We start from the raw sequence: 18,916 nt of genomic DNA, 5'->3' as shown, positions 1-18,916 counted from the left end.
GAACAATATGTTTCTCGGCTCTGACGTTTTTCCCCACGCAAAATTTAGAACAGCCTTGCTTTTGTTCTTACTGGGACGATTTTATATTTTCGTAACCCAACTGTTATAGCGCCCTTCGGTGTTTTTGCAACGGAACCCTCTCCAGACTCCAGTCACGTGCCCGCACCGTGATGACCTTCGCCCTTGTGACCCGGCGCCCGTACCCGACTCCTCTCCGCGCCGGCAGCAGGGCTGCGGCCCGCCGCCGCCGGCCGGCCCGCCGACCCCCGCCCCTGGCCAGCGGCGCCCCATCCGTCCCGCCGTGCCCGTACTGCACACCGCACACTAGAGCAGCCTGGCCCGCCGGAGTGTCGGTATACCTGCACGAGGCGCGTGTTTCTGGCATGCGACGCGGCCGCTGGCCGGCGGCTGGCGCCCGGCCCGCCTCTCTGACGGCGTGTCTCGTGTCTCTCTCTTGCATGGGTCTGCCGGCTGGACAGGGGTTTGGGTTTGTGACGTTCGCCGGTAGTCAGGACGCTGACCGCGCCAGAGACAAACTCCACGGACAAGTGGTAGAGGGCAGGAAAATTGAGGTGCGTGCGCTGCAGGGCTGAGCGTCTGGCTCGCTGTGATATGACCTGTCCGCGGGCGGCGGCGGCCGGGCGGCACCCGCCGCCGCGCCCGCCGCCGCCCGCTGCATGGGACTCTGTGTTGGCGCCCGGCGCGCTCGGTCCCCGCTGGCGGCGGGTGTGCACGTGCATGACGGCCCCCGCCCCAGGCGGCCCGGCTCCAGTGGCCGGCTGTCGCGCGGCCAGCTTGTACTGTCCCGCCCGTCGGCGCGTGGTGGTCGCCACGGAGACGCCGCCGTCGCCGTGGCGACCGAGCCCGCTGCCCCGGCGACCGAGCGCGCCCGCCTATGCCTGGTCTGCAGTAATTCGACCCAACGGTAGCACTCACGTGGTATGTTTAGCAAGAGGCCTGGGCTTGGCTCGAGTGACCTTGAGGTGGTGCTCGACCCGGCCTCAAGGTCAGTCAGCCAAACCCAAGTCCCGCTGGTGCATTTTTCTGGGCTATTTTAGATTGAACAGGTAGTAACTATTGTCGCAATGCGCGAATGCATTAGTTTGATTTACGTTGCGTTGAATCACCTGACCGATTTCGTTCTGTCTGTTTGGTTGATCTCTCTTCTCAATCACTGTACATTAGCCAATATCAGCGCGGCGCCTCGTCCGCCGGCTGCCACCACACTCACACGAATGCCGCGCTCGAATGACGTCACGCGGAATGCGCCCATACCGCGGCACGCGCGCGCGCGCGCGCGAGCGATCGGCGCCGCGCCTCTTCTCTAATCCACCTTAACACGGCTGGGTTGTGGTGTCTGACTGGTCGGCGACACGGCTCTGCTTTGGTCCTGGCCGCGGCGGCACGCCGGCGTCGCCGCAGGCTGCAGCCGGGACGCGCCACTGCCGGCGCGCGCTGCCTGCCCCGCCCCCGCCCCCACTCCCTATCGCACGCGGTGTGGCTCTGTGTGGCGACGGGCGCCGGGCGTGCCGCACGCGCTCGTCGCGCGCCTGCAGCGAGAATGCGACCGGAGCGTGCCGGCCGGCCCCACTGTACATCTCTGTAGAGGCAGGCTGGCTTGTGGTTGTTGCGCTTGGGGCGCCTGCGGCCCCCCACCAATGCGCCCGCGGGCGACGCGGCCCCGGGCCCCGCCTCCTCCCCCCCCCCCCCGCCCCCATACACTCACGGCTAACGTGCAGAGTAACGGAATGGATGTTTGCTTCTCTTAGTCTGCCCCGTTCGACGCACGATTGAGGCTCGCTCGTTGCCATGGCGACTTATAACGACCATCCTTGTCCTCACAGCCGGTGGCGCTGTACATAACGATCACATGCCCTCCATATGTCCCGCCGAATGTCTCGGCCCCCGTTCTCTCTCTCACTCACTCTGTCACTCTCTCTGTCTCGGTCCGCCCCGTCCGGCCCGGTGCCGCCCGGTCGGCTGTTGTCACGTGCCGGGGCCACACGCTCTCTCTGTTTCCCCGCCAGAGCGGCGCGACGCGCGCTCCGTCCCGTTATGGCCGGTGGTGGCGCCGCCGGCTGGCCGCCCGGGCGGGCCGGCCGGCGGCCAGGTCGGGCCCCAGTCCACGCCTCGCGCCGCCGGCCGGCCGGCCAGCCCGGGGTCGGCCGCGTCAGCGTCCTCTCTCGAACACACTGGTCTAGCTCGGATGATGCAGCAACTGCTTCCGTTTCTCTTTAGCGGGGGATGGCTCAGTGGTGGTCGGTAACGCCGGTGCCGTGACGGCCAGGTGAGTGTGCTGCGGTCACGTGGCCGGCCGGTTCAGGGTCGCACAGCGGCCGGCGGCCACCCCCGGCCCGCCGCGCCCCGTCAGAGCTCGCACTCGGAGCCGGCTGCGTTCACCGGGGGCGGCTCGTTACCGCCCGGGCGGCGGGCGGGCCGCGGGGCCGGCTGCCGGCGCCAGGCGTAGGCGTGTGGGGTCAGGTCGCCGACCTCAGGCGCGGCCGGGGGCGCGCTGGGTCGAACGGAGAGGGGGCACGGAGGCCGCAGGCTTGGCGCGCTTGCAGCGGCTACCGGAGCGCTGCTCCTGCTCAGGGGGTGACGGCCTCAGTGTCCCCGCTCCTGCGCGCGCCGCCGGCGGTGGCCGAGGGGACCGGTAAGTGTCCCGGAAGCGGGACATCTCGGGGACCAGAAGCGGGACGTCTCGAGGGGACGCGGCGCACTCTGACTAAAGACGACACGTGGACTCGGCACAAACGGGACCACTCTCTGCCGCGTTTCCGGCGGGCCATTCAGCTGGGGCAGCGACGAAGGCACTGATCAGCCGGCGAGTGGGCGACGCCTTTCGACCGGGTCCACACGTGGATGGCGGCTCCGCCGGGCTGGCACGCACTGGAACGGTGTGCAAACGGGTGGACGGGCGGCGGGAGGCCGCGCGGAAACCGCGGTTTCCTTGCCTAATGATATGCCCTTGGTGGCGACTGTATCGAACCTGGTCGTGGGCTGTCGCCCCGGGCTACCAGCAAACGGTCACCACGGCAGCGGGAGCACCCGGTGGGAACGCCCCACCTGGTCATGCTCGTGGACGCTGCCTTGCTACCGCCACTGGGATGGTGGACGGGCTGGACCGCGAGCGCGCGCGCCGGCTCTTCGGACCACGGCTGCCACACGGCCGGCCATCGGTCGGCGGCGGTTCGGCTGGGGCCGAGCCGCCTGGCAGCGAGCCGACACTGTGCCGCAGCACACGGCTGCGGCCGGCGCGGCCTACGCGGCCCGGCGGAGCGCGCCCGCCCACTGCCCGGCTCCCTCTCTCCGCGTGCACGCGGCCAGCATCGCGCTCGCGTGCCCGCCAGTGGAGCATGATTGACCTCTTAAATCGCGTGCAGGCGGCCGGCCTGGGGTAGTCGCAGTCACGCCGCGAAGCGAAGCCGCTCTCGTCCGTGACGAGGCGTGCACCGCAGTGTTTTCGCTCGGCAGGGCTTGCGGTGTTTCGAAATTTGTCGAGTCGCGATACGATCCTCCACGCATAATTAGCGCGCATTCGTGGCCGCAGCGGTGAAGGCTAGGTGTTGGTTGACAATGGACACACACGACAAACTGCAGTGCGCTCCCGGCTCCCTGGTATAGAGCTCAGCTGTTCTGCCGCCGTGTGGCTGCAGCCGCGTGCAGGTAAGTTCGGCACTAGCCTAGATTGTAAGATTGTATGACATGTTAGCATAAGGCGTGACCACCTCTTTCAGCTGTCGTACGCGTTCTGGCGTTGTCGCGTTTACTTTGCGAGCGTGTATGTCGCCTTTCACGTACGGGGCTGGGAGTTCTAGTCAAGCACTTTCTGTATGGAGCGTGTGGTGGTGATGTTTGCCGAGGCGCCTTCAGCGTCGCTAGTGGTGTCACTGCGGGGACGGCGCCGTCGCTGCGACCGTGTGCTGACCGGCGCCGGGGCGCTACAGGTCAACAATGCCACGGCCCGCATCCAGACCAAGAAGCCGGCCGCCGCCTCCACGCTGCCCAACGGTGAGTGCCGTGGCCGGGGAGGACGGTGAGGTGGCGACGCCGCGGGGTGGTGTGGGGTGCGGCTGGCGGCCCGTCCCGCCCAGCCGGCCGCCCTTGCGTCGGGTAGTGCGCCTTTCTGCCTGCTTTGTGTCGAGCATACACACTTGTAACGGGATCGTCACTGCGTGTGGTCGACAGCTTTGTACATGTACCAGAAGCGGAGGAGTGGGCAGCATGTTCTGACTCCGAACGCCGGGATTGTGGCGATGTTCATCCCGGTTGGTTTTCCGTTTCCGCATTTTGGGGACTCTCACAGTCTACCTGGTGTCTGTGCAAGTAGGGGATGACGTTGTCGAGACATAGCAGTAACCGGTACGGTCTCTGTGCTTCTTTTTGTCACTTTCTTTCTATCTCTTTCCCCTCTTTCCCTGGCTTTCTTCATCTCTGTCTCCCTGTCCAATGCTTGTTGTCTTGCTTTTACTCGTCGCCCTTCTCGAACTCTTCCCTCTGTCCACCGACTGTGCGGTGCGTCGTGCTTTGCATTCTCAGCCCCCTGGTCGTGGTCCCTTTCGTCCTGTTACGTCACTCGGCTGTGGTGGCGTGACGTCACATACACACCCCCAGTGTGGTGGGCGGTCATTGGCGGGCGTTAATGTTAGCCTCTCTCTGATTGAAGCACTGCTGGCCCGGACCGGAATGCTTGCCACACCGCTTGGTGAGAGGACTGGTGTCGGTGTCTGGCTCTGGTGCTCCTCTGCTCTGTCCCGCTCGGACGTCCCCTCTCTGTACACCCCCCCCCCCCCCTCCACCCACCCACCCCCATCTGGCGTTGATTGGTTTGATCTTGGGCTCGGCCGTCCTGCTGCGGTCCGCTGCGGAGCGCCCCGCCCCGGCGCGTCATGCTTGGTGACTGTTTTACGCAGCTGCTCGTGACCGCGGAGTCACATTGTTACGGGTTGTTCGTTCGCCTTGCAAAATTGAATTTCGCTCGAATCCTCAACCATTATCGTACGCCCCCCCCCCCCCCTCCCCCCTCCCCGTCTGTGGGACTTCCGAGGCCCTGTGGTCGTCCTCACTTCTCTGACGCAAACCGGCGGCACGCTAGACCGATCACTGGCGCCTGATCGGCCGCGCCGTTGACCGGATGTCTCACGCAGCTCTCAGCATGCTAGCCGGTGTCGACTGGGGACTAGGCTGCCGTTTGGCTTTCGGTGTTGTCTGTGTTTCATTGAGCGTGTGCGCCGCAGCAACATTCCACACCACACGGCCACCTAACACCAGTGGCGCCACTGCGGACACTCGCGCGGTGGGCACGCATGCCCTGCCACCTCCGCGCATGCGCACTGAGCCTGAGCGCCACCGCGAGCCAGCCAGATGGCGCCGCTGTGTGTAGATGTCGCTGAGATCGCCTTGCGTCGCCCTGCGCCGCGTGTTTGTTCCCTGGGACTGTGGCTGCCGGAGACGACGGGTCTGTGCTGGGTGGGTGGGTGGGTGGATGGAGGCCGTCCGTCACCCAGAGTGGTCTGTTGCGAGCCCGCCAGGGTTCGGCTCCTGGCCGCTGTCCGAGCCGGCTACACTCAGACACACGGCACGCGCGCCGGCGGCCGTCGGCGGCTGTAGTGTGCCTGGCGATCGCTAGATGTCTCTGTCGTGTGTCGCCAGCGGCCGCCCTGCGCGGCGCGGCGCTGCAGCGGGGCCGCGTCCGGGCGCTGCCGGCCGCCGCCGCCGCGCCGTTCGCGCGCCACCCGACGCCGCTGACAGCAGCCGCCGCCGCCTCCGCCCTGCACGGATACGCGCCGTGAGTAGGACGCGCCGGCCGGGCGGCTGACGACTGCCTGGGACGCGCCGCACTGAGCGGCCCACACGCTGTCATCGGCTGCATATACGGAATCCATCCTGCTGGATGTGTCATCCTGACTCGTCATGAAGCCACTGAAAGGGTCTCGTATTTTTCTGGCGCTGTAATTGCTAGAACAAGGCAACGTCCTGTGTATGTGTGTGAGCGCCTGGCTGTGGCGGGAGCAGCGTGTCTTCAGTTGCATTCCCTGTCATTGGGCGTGTCTGACTCGGACCCGGCTGCCTTCGTTACAGACTGTACTACGACCCAACCATGATGGCCAACTCGGCCATGGCGGCTCAGCTTCAGGTGAGGGTCGGCCCAGCTCTGCGTAGTGCCCACCTCGAACCCGACCGGCGACGCTCACTGTACTCGGCCGCTCCCCTGTTGTGTCGATGACCCGCGGCCGGGCCGTCATGTCACTGGGTCCGGGCTGCCGCGTGTGGTGACGTCCTCAGCACCTCGTGCCCGGCCCTGCTGATGCTCTGCCGGGCGGGCGACGGACCGGCGCCGCCGCGCGCTCGCCGCGCCGCCGCCACACTCGGCCGGTCGGTGTCGGCGCCGCGCCGCGCCACTGGCGCCCGTTGGTCCGTGTCTGCATGCCCCCCGAGCTCAGTCGGAGCGCATGTGCGCCGCGACCCGGGAGAGAGAGAGAGAGAGCATCAGCACTGGCTGGGAGCGGTGTGCGGCCGCTGCTGGAAGGGGACGGCGCGGCCAGGCGGCGCCGTCCGCCACCGCGCATGCGCGTTTGTGTCGTGTTGTGACCCGCTTTCGGTGTGCGGCGCGCGTGCGGCGTGCTGTCGTGTCCCGGTAGCTGTAACGATGTACAGAGGTCTCTCTCGCTGGCTCTCCACTGACCCGGCCCGCACCTGCCCCCGCCCGCATGCTAACCTAGCCCCGCCGCTGACCGGGCCTGCGCTGCACTCTCTGTCTCTTTCTCTCTCACTCACCGCTCCCGGCATGCTTACACCGGCCGCGCCCGCGCTCGGGCTAGCTCGCACGCCCTCACCGGGGGGGATGGGAGTGCTGTGACGCACGGCCGGCCGCGCCGACTCGAGACACGGCGCGGCCCGCGGACCGGAGACGCCCGCGCCGGTGTGCCGGGCGGCCGGGCTGTGCTCACGGGCGCCTCTGCAGGCGGTGGACGGTGCAAGCCAGGCCATGGTCTGGACGCGTTTGGGTGACGGCTTCTGTGTAACTTGACGGGCGAAATTTGTAAGTCGGTGGAGTGGAAGTGTTTGTCAAGTTAACCCGGCAGTGAGCGGGATGGCAGAGGGTTCTGCCGGATTACCGCTGTTAGCTGCTTGGTCCGTGAACAGGTGATGCTCGTGGTGTGTGAGTTACAAAGCGGTGAGATGTAGCATGGATGTAGCTTCATTTTTGGGCTCTGACGGCAGGACAAATCGGGCTCACAGGAGGACAGCCTGACTCGAAATTGTGTTAGTTTATTGGAAAATTTGAGAAACGCCCAGTCGGGGACATAAGTTAAGAAACTTCGGGCAGGGACAGGCGCATTATAAAACATTGTTTATTTTCTCTGCAGCCCGCAACGTTTTATTTGCAGCATACGACTCAATTAAAAACAGGCGGATTGCACGATGGCCGAAGTCGTTAAGTGGCGACATCTGTTGCGGAGCCTGAGAAGCTGAGGTTTTGTGTGGCCGTAAGACGGCGTCCGCACAGTGAATGTCGCGGCGCCCTTCTCTGGGCTGAGCCTTGCTGCACCGCGCCGCGGAATTCGGACTTCCAACGATCAACGTCGAACCCGTCCACAGCCAGCGCAGCTCGTGTTTGGCGAGGAACTGCCCCGGAATCACGGCACGCTAAAATATCGAACCGTAAAGTTATTTCATGCTGACCCTCACGTCCGTGAAAACTGGCTTATGGGCTGCGACGCGACACGGCAAGTCGCCCGAGCGCCGTGGCCGTATTGGTCTGGCTCGTGCTTTTCGGCGGACAGGACGAACTGGTGAAATGGCGACCACATTCGACCTTAACTGGCGTTATGTTAGCCGTCTGGGCCTCTCGGCAAATGACCGCGCCCTCGAAGCGCCCTTGAATCGAAATCTTCTGAAGGTTAGGCATTTCGCAGAAATCATCATCGAACACGTGAGATATTCAGAGTATAAGTTATGTTTTTAAAGTGGCCAATAGGCGTCCCGGGTCACACCGCCTGCCTGGTGGGGAGTGGAGGCGGACCTTCGCGCTCAGCAGCCGGCGAGCTCGTCTGGCCGGCCGGCGGGGAGGGCAGGGGCGGCCCGCGTCCTCCGCTCTCACTCATTCCGCCGCCCGTCCGTCCGGCCCCCTCCCGCATGGCGTCAGTGCGGCCCTGTACACCGTTACAGCCCGGCTCGGCCGCCGCCGCCGCCGCTGCCGCCGCTGCTGCCGCCGCCCAGGCCGCCATGCTCAAGGCCACACCCGTCTCGATGTCGCAGCAGGCGGCCGGCGCCGCCGCCTATAACGCGGCCGCGGCGCGCGCCTACACGGCCGCGATGACGGGCCAGCCGGCTCTGGCGGGCGCCACGGGCGCCGGCGCCTCCGCCGCCGCCACCTCGTACCCGGCGGCAGCTGCCGCCGCCGCCGCGGCGCAGCAGGCCCAGCAGGCGCAGCTGGCGCAGCTGGCCGCCCTCGGGTGAGTCGACCCCGCCCGCTCGCGGCGCCCAGCTGGCGGCCACACTGGGGACCGGCTCTCGGTTTGATTCCCCGCGGTGGCAACTTTCACGGATCACGGCCTTTGCCATAGATTGCAGCACTTGCGGTCCGAGTCGTTACATTGTGGTGACCGCTGTCCAAGCTGTTGTTATTTCGTGTGTCCGAAGCGGTGCGATTGTTCTGTGAAGGCTGGCGAGTGTCTGCCACTGCCTGGCACCTGTTCGGCCCCGATTGTTCTGTGAAGGCTGATGAGTGTCTGCCACTGCCTGGCACCTGTTCGGCCCCGATTGTTCTGTGAAGGCTGATGAGTGTCTGTCACTGCCTGGCACCCGTTCGGCCCCGTTCGTCCGTCACGTGAGGGCGCACGGAGCGGCGCAGAGGAGCGGTACGTGACCTGGCCTTCATGTTGCAGCATCCCGACCTCGACTGAGTACGCTGCTGACCCGTACCTGGGGCACAGCATAGGGCCCATGGCCGGATACGGGGTAAGAGCCGGAGACGAGCGCCTTCTTATGTGTCGGATGAAGTCGGGCTGCATGTCTGGGCTGGCAGCTGCGTGTGGCGACGTAAACCCCAGCCCTTGTAAGCGTCGATAAACACCCCACCAGCAGCTGTACGCTTGCCGTGTAAGCGGTGTGGACGCCAATGCCGGTGCCGCCTCTGCGGTTCAGCGGATGGCGAGCCGGACGCGGCTGCTCAATTGTTGTCAGGCTTGTGCTGAGCCCTGAGGCCCTGCTGATGTGATGCGGCATGGACCGCCAGTTGGCACCGGGCCAGGAGAGACAGGCCGAAGCAGCGCGGTGGCGGCGAGGACGTTGTGTGACACGTTTTTATGTCGGGCAAATTTTGCATTAGCCTTGAGCGGTTATGGTGGGGTGGAGGTGTTAGGTCCTTGCAGCAAGGTAGGTCTGGCGAGGACTCTGATTCCGAAGCCATTCCTGCCGCACAACATTCGATAAAACGTACGCTTAGGAGTGTGTCTGCCGCTGATAGTATGGGTGTGCCGCCGCTGTTGGTGCGCAGCCGGCGGTGTCGGCGCCGCGCTGTGCCCCTCTGTACCCCTCTCTCCGTCTGCCGCAGGCCACCGTGTACCGCGGCGCGTACAACCGGTTCGCGCCGTACTAGCCGGCCGGCCGGGGAGCGAGCGCGTCCCGCCATCGAGACCTCAGCGCCCGGGGAGCGCGCCCGGGGCGCCACCTGTTGCTCAGCGTCGCCCGCGCCAGCGGCGGCCGGCCGGCACCAATACTCAGCGCCGCCGGCCGCGGCCGAGGGAGCGCGGCCGCCGCCTCAGCCGGCCTGGCGGCCGCCTCGGCCGGGGCGCCGCGCGCGCGCCTGCGTGTGCGTGTGCGTGTGCGTGTGTACATAGCCGTAGCGGAGAGTGAGCGGGAGCGGGGCTGAGCGCGTGGCCGCGGCCGCCCGGCAGCGAGGGGTCGAATCTCGAGCGTGCCGCGCCACTCAGTATTAGAGAGTGTGAGCGAGCGACGGCCGGCGGCGGCGCCGGGCCACTGGGCCGTATTTTTATGCGTGGGTGTGTGCGTGTGACAAGCGCCCGGGCGGCCGGCGTGCGCAGTGGCAGCGGCCGCCGTTTTATCTCTCGTCCGTGACAATAGCACGTGGCCGCCTGGCCTCGGTGACCGCCGTCCCGACGACCTGGCCAGGCGGCCGCGACTTTTACCTGCATTTGAGCGGTTGACCGGTTCGGTGCAGTGTTTTGCTGCGCCGGCGGGCGCAGCGGGCCTGTTTTCAGCGTTGTTTTCCTAGCCTAGCCTAGCTGTGCCGAGATCGTGCTGCACCCGATGCGATTCTGTTCCGTATTGTGCTCCGGCCTCCGCCGGCATGTCCGCAGATGACCGGCGGCCGGCGTCCGCGCGGCTCGACTCGACTCGCCGAGTCGACGCGCGCGTGAGAGCCGCCCTGATGTGTGTGCGTGTGTGTGTGCGAGAGCGAGCGGGGCGACAGGGGAACGCGAGGCGTGTGAGGAGGTGCCGTCTGGATGAAACCGTCGCACAAACGTCCTCGCGAGAGAGCGCACATAGGCGGCGCCACCAGCGCGCACGACCAGTGCCCGTGCGTGGTGCAGGCGCGCGCGACACACGTCGGCCGACTGGCGCCCGGTCCGTCGGAATCGACGCGGACGCGGTCCGGACGCCGGTCACGTGGTGCGCCTGCCGCGTGCGCGAGGCTGTCCGTGAGTGCGGTCGTGACGTCACGCGACGGTGGCGCCGCGCGCCGGCCGGTCGGCGAACCACCAGGGCATGGATGCGATCCGTACCAAATATTCGCGTACAATACTCTGCTATGATCTGACGCGCCTCGGGTTCGAATCCCGGGCAGGTCACGTTTCGTCAGCTGTCATCACTTGTGCGTGGGAGGTCATCGAGAGGGTTTGGACAATCATTGGTGCGCCGCCGCTGGACGAGGCGCGGCGTTGTCTGCGCGGGACATGGCTAAGTTTAGTTACTCTCTCTCAAGCTCTCTCTCTCTCTCTTTCCGCTCGTCTTGGGCATATTCGATGTATGCCAACTGAATCGCATCCCTATCTCCCTTTCGTCTTTGTCGTGTACAAAATATACCAAGTGTTGTAGTTAAAATGTCAATGAAATAAAGGCAGGCCGGTTGAATCTCATCGTGATGTTTACTGCGACTCTGCCGGGACGCTGCAGGCTCACCAGTGCACAAAGCACCGCCTTGGGTGACGCTTTGTGCGCTGCTCGCCTGGCTCGCGGGAGGAGCAGTCATGTGTTCCCTGACCGCTGCCCGTCACTCTACAATGGTCGTACAGCGAACTCACCACAAGAATCCACACAAACCCAGCAACAGCGTCTTGAGAGCACTTGCATTCCTATTAAAGGCGCCGAAACCGACCAGCAGGACCTCCTGGGGGTGGTGTGCGGGGGCCATACAAGCCTAAGCGCCTCGGTGTTGTTCACGTGCAGACCTACGCCCGACAGCACGACAGGGCTGGCGCCCGCGCGTGCGGGTGTGTGTCAATGCTTCACATTCCTCACGGTCCTCTAGATCCGACGTACAACGAACGGAGCGGTGGCCGACCCGGGCCAGCGGGTCTGCTCACTTGGCTCAAAGATCACAGGCCTGGAAGTGGCCAAGTCATCCAGCGCCACCTGGACCAATCCAACCAGCCGACAACTGGCCCATCCAGCGCCACCTGCACGTTTGTACCAGGTGACACCACCGTCGCCGGCGCAGGTACTGGGCTGATGATTTGCTGGCAACCTCCGGGCATGCGTGCCAGGTGGCGCCACTGTATCGGACTTCTGTCAGGCGACGCCATGCAGTCCCAGCAGCTGACAGTGTGTCGTAAAGCTCCAACAGCAACAACAAACAACACACCCTAAAAGGGAGGAACGCCGTGTCCCGTGGGGCGCCTCAGCCAGAGTGCGCTGCTAAGCATATCGTCACGTGACCGGCAAAGGCCGGGGCGCGCTGCTGTACACCGCGTCACGTGACCCGACGCGAGCGCTCCGCGGGTCGGCCGGCCGCCAGTATAGGTTGAACGGAGCGCTGTTTGTACTGGTCAGCCCTGGCGACTGTTCCCACGTATATTCGTCAGGGGACAGAGAAGCTTGTTGCAGCGCATGCCCATGGTTATTAAGGCTTGTCTTGGCACATTAGCCGTTATTTCTGAAACGACATACGAACAAGATATGCAAACACCACAAGAGTCGCGAATGCGCCGCAGGCGCGACGTTCCGCTTATGGTCGCTGCGCGAATGAGGCAAGTTTAGCTTTGATCATTGTTTGTGAACGAACGAGCCAATGTTTTGAATCGAATAAAATGTCAAACAGCAGAGGGGCATGAGTGCCATTTTATGGGTGCGTCAATCAATACGGTTCTTCAGATTATGGGGGTGTGCGATTCTTTGAAAACGATTATGTATGCAGTCCATACTTAAGGTTGATCTTGTTTACCATTAAAAGTGACTGGTATTGCCAAATGGCCTGTGTACTAGTGAACCAGTACTTCCTATGCCAACGTCGTACCCAGGGTCGCGATTTGTTTTCATTTGGCAACATGGGATAAATATTTTGTGTAAGATATTTGTCGTACATTTCTTAGTTTAGTTTTGTTGTCAACTGACTGCAGATAAATATTCGTCTTAAAACTTGTTCGGCAAGTCACTGCAATCCCGATGTTGTAAAAATGCATTAGCTAAGCGGTTGGAAGTTGGTCATGTTGATCTTAACACAATCCCATTTGTTATCCAAATATGCACTTGAACGTGCGGGTCTTAGTGACGCAAATTGTTTAAATATGGTAACCTGCTCGCCATGGGTATTCAGATGCTCCCAGGCTTTACTAAAAATTTATCCTGCAACAGTAGCATTGTAGATAATTTGGACACCGCGCTGTAGCCATGTCCCAATGACACCTGATCAACGCAAATTCGAATTCACAAAGCTGGTAGATAAATGCATATCCTTCATCCATTTACTACTTATTGGGCACCCAATTGAGACCCAGGTCGACCAAATAATATGAAGCCTACTGAGGACCAATGTCCTACCATCGCTCCGAACGGCCGCGTACTCACAGTCCCTGCGCTAGATTAACAACGGACGAGCCGCGACACGAAGCTGCTACCAAGTCGTCAGGAACATTTCCAGCCAGTGGTGACGTATTCATTGTCTTATTGGATAGCAGAGGGGCTATTTCATCGAAGATTTTGAGAGTACAGTTTTCTGCTAATGATGTTAATGGGCTCGTCATTCGATGAGAATGACGCAAAATGGGATGCGGGATGTCACCCGCCGTTTGTCCGCGCACTTGTGCTTTACCAACGAAGGTCAAACAGCATTGCAATATAACTAATGTGTGCAACAAAGACATTGCGTGGTGCCGACGATCGCAACTTTGCAAAAACCTATAAGATTAGACAAATTATCAAATTAATTAATAATATTATTGGATTGGACAAATTATCGGATTATTTATAAATATAGTGATCGGACACAACCGATTGGAAAATCAGACAACGAAGCGCATTGAGAAACCTGCCTACCTCAAGTGAATTGAAGTGTGTTGGAGACGGCCGAAAATGGAATTTCAAGCAGATGTAACCGTACTCATGCAGGCTTTACCTGTCATGTGAGTAAAAATTCTTACACCAGCGTTGTCATCAGTGTCCAGAGGTTGACCGGAAAACGCGTGTCTTTGCGCCATCAGCGTACAAATTCGTTAATACAGGCCACCAATAAGACTAGAAGAACCCTATCCCTACTTTCATCCTCGTTAAAGTTAAATTTATCATCGCTGGTGCCCGCCACGGGAATTCCGTTAGCGCGTGGCGTGTTACTACCGAAAGCGGGCCGTGATTTCCAACCTACCCTCACATTCACCTGGTCGTATTTATTCATTATCCGCTATCTCGGGATAATGGACAATGTTGGGCTTTGTCTAAAATGGTGCTTTTATCTCTCATGTCCCCAGCTCTAATCTCCTCTCTTCATGTCCACACGAGTGCCTTCAAACATCCTGAGCACCTTCAAACGACAAACGCTGAATTTCAGCTCATTCCGACGGCCGTCAGTCGTCACATACGTAATACAAAACGAGCCTGGTGTGATTTCCTGGCGTTGCAGCCTGCTGAGCACACCACACCACGGTACTGTCGACGTGGACTTCCATCCGTTGCACTGACCACGCTTCTAAGGCCGGAGGGTGCCCGTCTTTCTTCACACTTGGTTTGGAGATGACCGTGTGAAATGTTTGCGCTGAGTGGTGCGTAGATTTCTGGCCCGTCGTTTCGCGTCTAGAAACTCCGATGATGACAGTGTTAGGTTTTGTCTAAAATGGCGCGTTTTTCTCTCACCGTCAGCTGTTTCCGCCATCATCATCATGACAAAGATTGGTGAGATGGTGCTTGAGCACGCCTGTAGTAGGGTGCATACGAATGTGAACGCTGCTGCACTGTTCAGCAGTCGAAACCATGTTTGCTAGGCGTGCTCAGCTGTCGCAAATACTTGCGCTGTGGCGGCTGCAGGGATCGAACTTTGCACTGTGGCGGCTGCAGGGCTCGAACTTCCAAGATCCAGATGTCGACTGACAAACGCGCAGCGAGCCTTCGTGTTCAGAGTGACATCGTTCCGGAGCCTCTTTGAGGAACTGGTCACCTAGGGTAGTTTTGATGCTGCTTTTAAACTCAAATAGAATTACCTGAAATGACCTTGACCGATCTTTTGTTTCAAAAACGTATATGTGTTTAAGTTCGTTGCGTGCAAAGTTCTAAGAGAAGTCCTGTCACCAATTTCGAGTTTTGCATTAGTTATCCTTAGTTGATCCAAAGCTCAGGGTATAGAGATGTAAAAAATTGACGCACACGAGGTCATATAGTTCTACGCACCCCGTGCATCTGGTATGTCTAGCCCTCCCACTTTTTAATACCTGAGAGGTCAGACTGACTCCTCTTCCCGCGCGCGTCATAGCAGACTGTCACCCGGGTGCGTGTTAAATCGCCTCATGCAAATTTTGTATTTGTCCCCACGAGGGATAAATGCTGCCCCTTTGCCCTAGAAAGCTGACGGCGTTCCTGTTCGGGGGTTGCGGTCTGCTGGGTACCGCACGTCATGGCGTTGCAGTCTCCGATGGTGCTGCGCTATGTCGCCTTTGTTCAGTATAAGCTGTGATGTCAGATCCGTTTTCGCGACCGGAACGCGCTCGCTTCTCCCTTGGAAATATTTCGAAATCGGTAGTGGCAGAGATACATACGCCCAAGAAAACAATAGGGAATTAAGCCAGGACAAAGTTGATGGGAATAGTTTGCCTTTAAGGAAGGACCAGTTTCTTGTTTTGACAAGGAACTGGTCCTACCTTAACGTTATCCGTTATTCTTCATCCCATAGCCCTGCAATGCTCAAAACTGGTCGAAAGGCTCCAATCCAAATAATCGAATGACCTTGTAATGTAATGTAATACAAAGAACATATTCGGCTACTAACTAGGCTTCATCAGTTGGTTTGGAAAACAGTTACCGGTGTTTTTTTGTTTCAATGCCGATAAATCCAGTCGAATGAAACACATGCGGGCCTTTGGATCTCTTCCACATTCTGTCAGCCCTGAACATATGCTTACTTGCTAAGGCATAGAAGAAAGTGTATCCACTGCTCGCACCTGCGTTCTGTCTTATCAATGGCATCTCCCGATAACCTATCTGTGCACCAAACTACATGATTCGTGACTTTCGCTGCGCGCCGTCTAGCGACATCCGACCAACAACTAGATGATAGGAGAGCACCGTCGTGTTAGGTGACACGGCGACTCAACTGCTGAATTATTTCCCGACTCACATTTTTGCGGCGAATCTTGCCGATTCGCCGCATGGGCAAGATTCGCTGCAAAATTCGCCGATTCGTCGCATGGGTTGGAACGTCGTTCATTGTGACGTTCAGTTTTGCATGCGTAGCCATGCATTAGTGTTGGCAATCGAAGAAGGTCTTGACTTTTGTCTGCAGGGATCGATTTCTGACATCATTTTTCGATAAATGATACATCATTAATAAATTTCGGTGCATCGAACATTGAATTGAGTGCAGTTATGATTAATGCACGTACGACGGCATCAAAAATTAATGGAGCTATATAAGAGGAGTGTATGCCTTTATAAACTGATGCATATTTTCGCGATGTTGTCATTTTTCCAGGCAGGCCATTTTCACATTTTATCAAGTTCCAGCCAAAAAGGTCAGCGAATTTTTGTTATTCAATTCAAGCGGAATGAATAAGAAAATATGGGCAAAGTATTGCCAAGACGTGTGATGAAGAGTTCTTTTGTAAAGCTTTAATGCCTGGAAGATGAAGAATTGAAGCCGCCAATGAATCTGGACAAATCCACACTTAGCCTGGAGTATCTAAAGATATCTCACATCTGGTGTGCTGCTTATATTTCGGTTGGTGTTTAGTGATGTACGGGTTTGAATTAAGTTGGGTATAGACGGTGGGCAATGCTGTATCGGTCCAGATTAATATGCGTGTCCGCGGGTTTATTAAGTCCAGTTTAGAGCGGCTGCTTATAACAAACATGGGAAGTGAGGAGGTGGGAATATTTCAGTCGGGATTATATAACGTTGTGTGATAGATGTAAGATGAATTACGCGATGCAATTAAAATATGTGACGCCTTGGACAATTAGCATGCGTTTTTATCAGCAAACCTCACGAAAACAGTTATCAATCCAGTTTACCGATGCTCCGCATAGCACTGAGCATGCGATAAAAACAAATTGCTAAATTTTATTTTCATCAATTAGTTGGTACAAAACTGCAAATTTCTATCACATCCTTCATCATTTTAGGAAATATGTTTCTGCGGGGGATGTGCATGCTTTGAAAAGCAAACAAAAGGTCAGTAACACCAGATTTTGTCAAGGCTCGCCGGCTGGGGTGGTGTGTGCTCCAGCTGTCAGCGAAGTCAGGCGAATTTTGAACAATGATACTGATTTGAACCCAGATACCCTTGTTACTTCCTCAGAAACTTGGGCTCTCTCACCTGTGGAAATCTGAGGTGAGCGCGCATACCTGCACTTACAAATAACTAATTGATGAGACACATCTCCACGTATTCAGGCCTTAGATGATCCCACGCCGCCAGCGGCGCACGCTTGGTTTCCATGGAGACCCGAGCGCGTCTGTGGACGCTGAGTCAGCTGATTGCCGTCGGCTGTCGGTCCGACCCGCTGGTCAGCCGCCTGCGCCGGCCGCCAGTAGCTCTTGCGTCAGAGCTCATCCGACCGTGTCCGACGGGTCCGCGTGTCCGCGTGTTCAACGGGAACGCGTGTCCGTCGGGACCGCGTCCAAACGTCACGTACGCCGGGCAGCAGGAGCGCTCACCTTCTCTGTCTGAGACGGTCGGTCTCCGCCTGAGACGGAGATCGTCATCTGACTTACGAGAGCGGAGACAGAACAGTCCGTCATGTGGCCCCATTGGACACTTCCTCTTTCGATGCTTGCCTAAAAATAATTGTGGATGACCCGGTTTAGCCGAAAGCTGATCAAGTTTGCGTTCGTTTTTCTCGTTAACCGAATTTCAGTTTCTCGCCCAACTGCGTTAGATAAAACAATGCATAGCACAAAAACAATCTTGTTCACTCCCTTTCACATCTGAAGGCACGTTTCATGAACGTCCTCACAATCACGAGTGGCTCAAGCAGTGATCTGCACTGCTTCATCTTCATTTTCGTAATGCATCAGGTCGTTGTTTTTGTCATAACGCAGCGTTATTTTCTTTACAACCGAAACAAGGATAGAAAGTGATATTTTGTGAAATAACTGTGATGAAACTGCATAAGGCCCTTTTGTCGATGTTCTTGCCTCCGGAGCTCTTCATTAACGACAGGTAAACTCTGATGGAATCCCCGCGTGTTGGAAGACGGTTTGGGAACGAACCATCGCCCGAGAGCGTTCTCAACCAAGATAAAAGCATCTATCGCAAGCTTTAAAATGCACACCTTTTAACAGAGGTGTTGCCTTCTAGAGCCGATTGGTGAGGCTGGGCTGACAAGGTTGACCTAATCTGTCCAAAAAACCTAATTTTTGTCCTGATCTCAGCCACTTTAATTTGTGTTTGCGATCTCAAAAATAAAAAATCAACAAAATCGTTTTACTGCGGGAGTGCCTTTGCTTTGTGAACCGATGTGAAACTGCAATTTTGTGACTAGTTTGGATCAACGAAGACATAAGATACGCATATGATCAATGAACCTAGGTCTCATTTATTGTTTTATTGTTCAACAAAGCCGGCCCAAGATGCAGAAAGATGATTTATGAATGAGTGCGTTTTTTATAGTAAGTATAGCGTGGTCTGATGCGTGCGGACGAGAGGCTATGGAAACGGTTTCGTGTACGCTCCCTGCATGTACCTATATCTAAAGCGAAACTGAACTTGCATTACCTCAAAAGGCATTTTGATTATTGGAGGGCCGGAACATGTAATGACTCTGATCGGACGGTTACCATGGTTACCGTCTTAGAAGATAGCGGAACAGCACTCCGACGCGAGCTGGGTGAGAAAGTCCTTGAGCTTCCGCTGTTTCTGTATTATGAGTTGTAAAATCTTATGCTGAAAATGATTGTCATTTAGTACAACAGGGGCTACCGGTCAAGTGACCTTATCAACCAAGGATCGGTTATATTGGGGAAACCCGATGTTTCGAAGCTGTGCTTGCGGTCAGATTTCTTTTCAAAAGGTAGGAAACACCATCCAAATGTTTCTTCCGCTCTAAAACACTACAAGAAATGTGTCGAATCCCTAATACTCCTTTTGTGGTACAACCAGATGGATTATATACCGCTGCACGCACTTCAAACGCATGGCCAAATCCCTCATGCTGCATTACAATGCGGCACAGCCCATGGCTTCTAAAAACCTTCCTTATGCGCGGACAAACGTGCAGAGCGGAGCCAGTATCTTCTAAACTTGAGTCG

At 58.3% G+C, this 18,916-nt stretch overlaps 1 protein-coding gene and 2 long non-coding RNA genes across 3 annotated transcripts in view; all 3 read left to right on the top strand.

Annotated features, from left to right (window-relative positions):
• The window catches only part of LOC119090940 (RNA binding protein fox-1 homolog 2), a gene marked incomplete at its 3' end in the record, with an annotated part of 48,889 nt that extends 43,148 nt beyond the window's left edge, over positions 1-5,741 (top strand). The window contains exons 5-7 of the mRNA XM_037213667.1: positions 480-572; positions 3,948-4,011; positions 5,653-5,741. Coding sequence (XP_037069562.1) covers positions 480-572; positions 3,948-4,011; positions 5,653-5,741 — 246 coding nt within the window. The remainder of the gene's footprint in view (positions 1-479; positions 573-3,947; positions 4,012-5,652) is intronic.
• A 31-nt stretch (positions 5,742-5,772) lies between these two features.
• Positions 5,773-8,323, top strand: LOC119090937 (uncharacterized). The gene is made up of 3 exons (XR_005093335.1): positions 5,773-5,788; positions 6,082-6,136; positions 8,173-8,323. It is a non-coding gene; the product is annotated as an uncharacterized LOC119090937 (long non-coding RNA).
• A 95-nt stretch (positions 8,324-8,418) lies between these two features.
• On the top strand, positions 8,419-9,735 carry LOC119090936 (uncharacterized). The gene is made up of 3 exons (XR_005093334.1): positions 8,419-8,459; positions 8,892-8,964; positions 9,560-9,735. It is a non-coding gene; the product is annotated as an uncharacterized LOC119090936 (long non-coding RNA).
• The last annotated feature ends 9,181 nt before the right edge of the window (positions 9,736-18,916 follow it).

The sequence above is a fragment of the Pollicipes pollicipes genome, unplaced genomic scaffold (assembly GCF_011947565.3).
Source record: "Pollicipes pollicipes isolate AB1234 unplaced genomic scaffold, Ppol_2.1 Scaffold_3216;HRSCAF=3773_pilon_pilon_pilon, whole genome shotgun sequence".
In the NCBI taxonomy this organism is placed as follows: Eukaryota; Metazoa; Arthropoda; class Thecostraca; order Pollicipedomorpha; family Pollicipedidae; genus Pollicipes; species Pollicipes pollicipes.
This window is presented reverse-complemented; position numbering and strand designations above follow the sequence as displayed.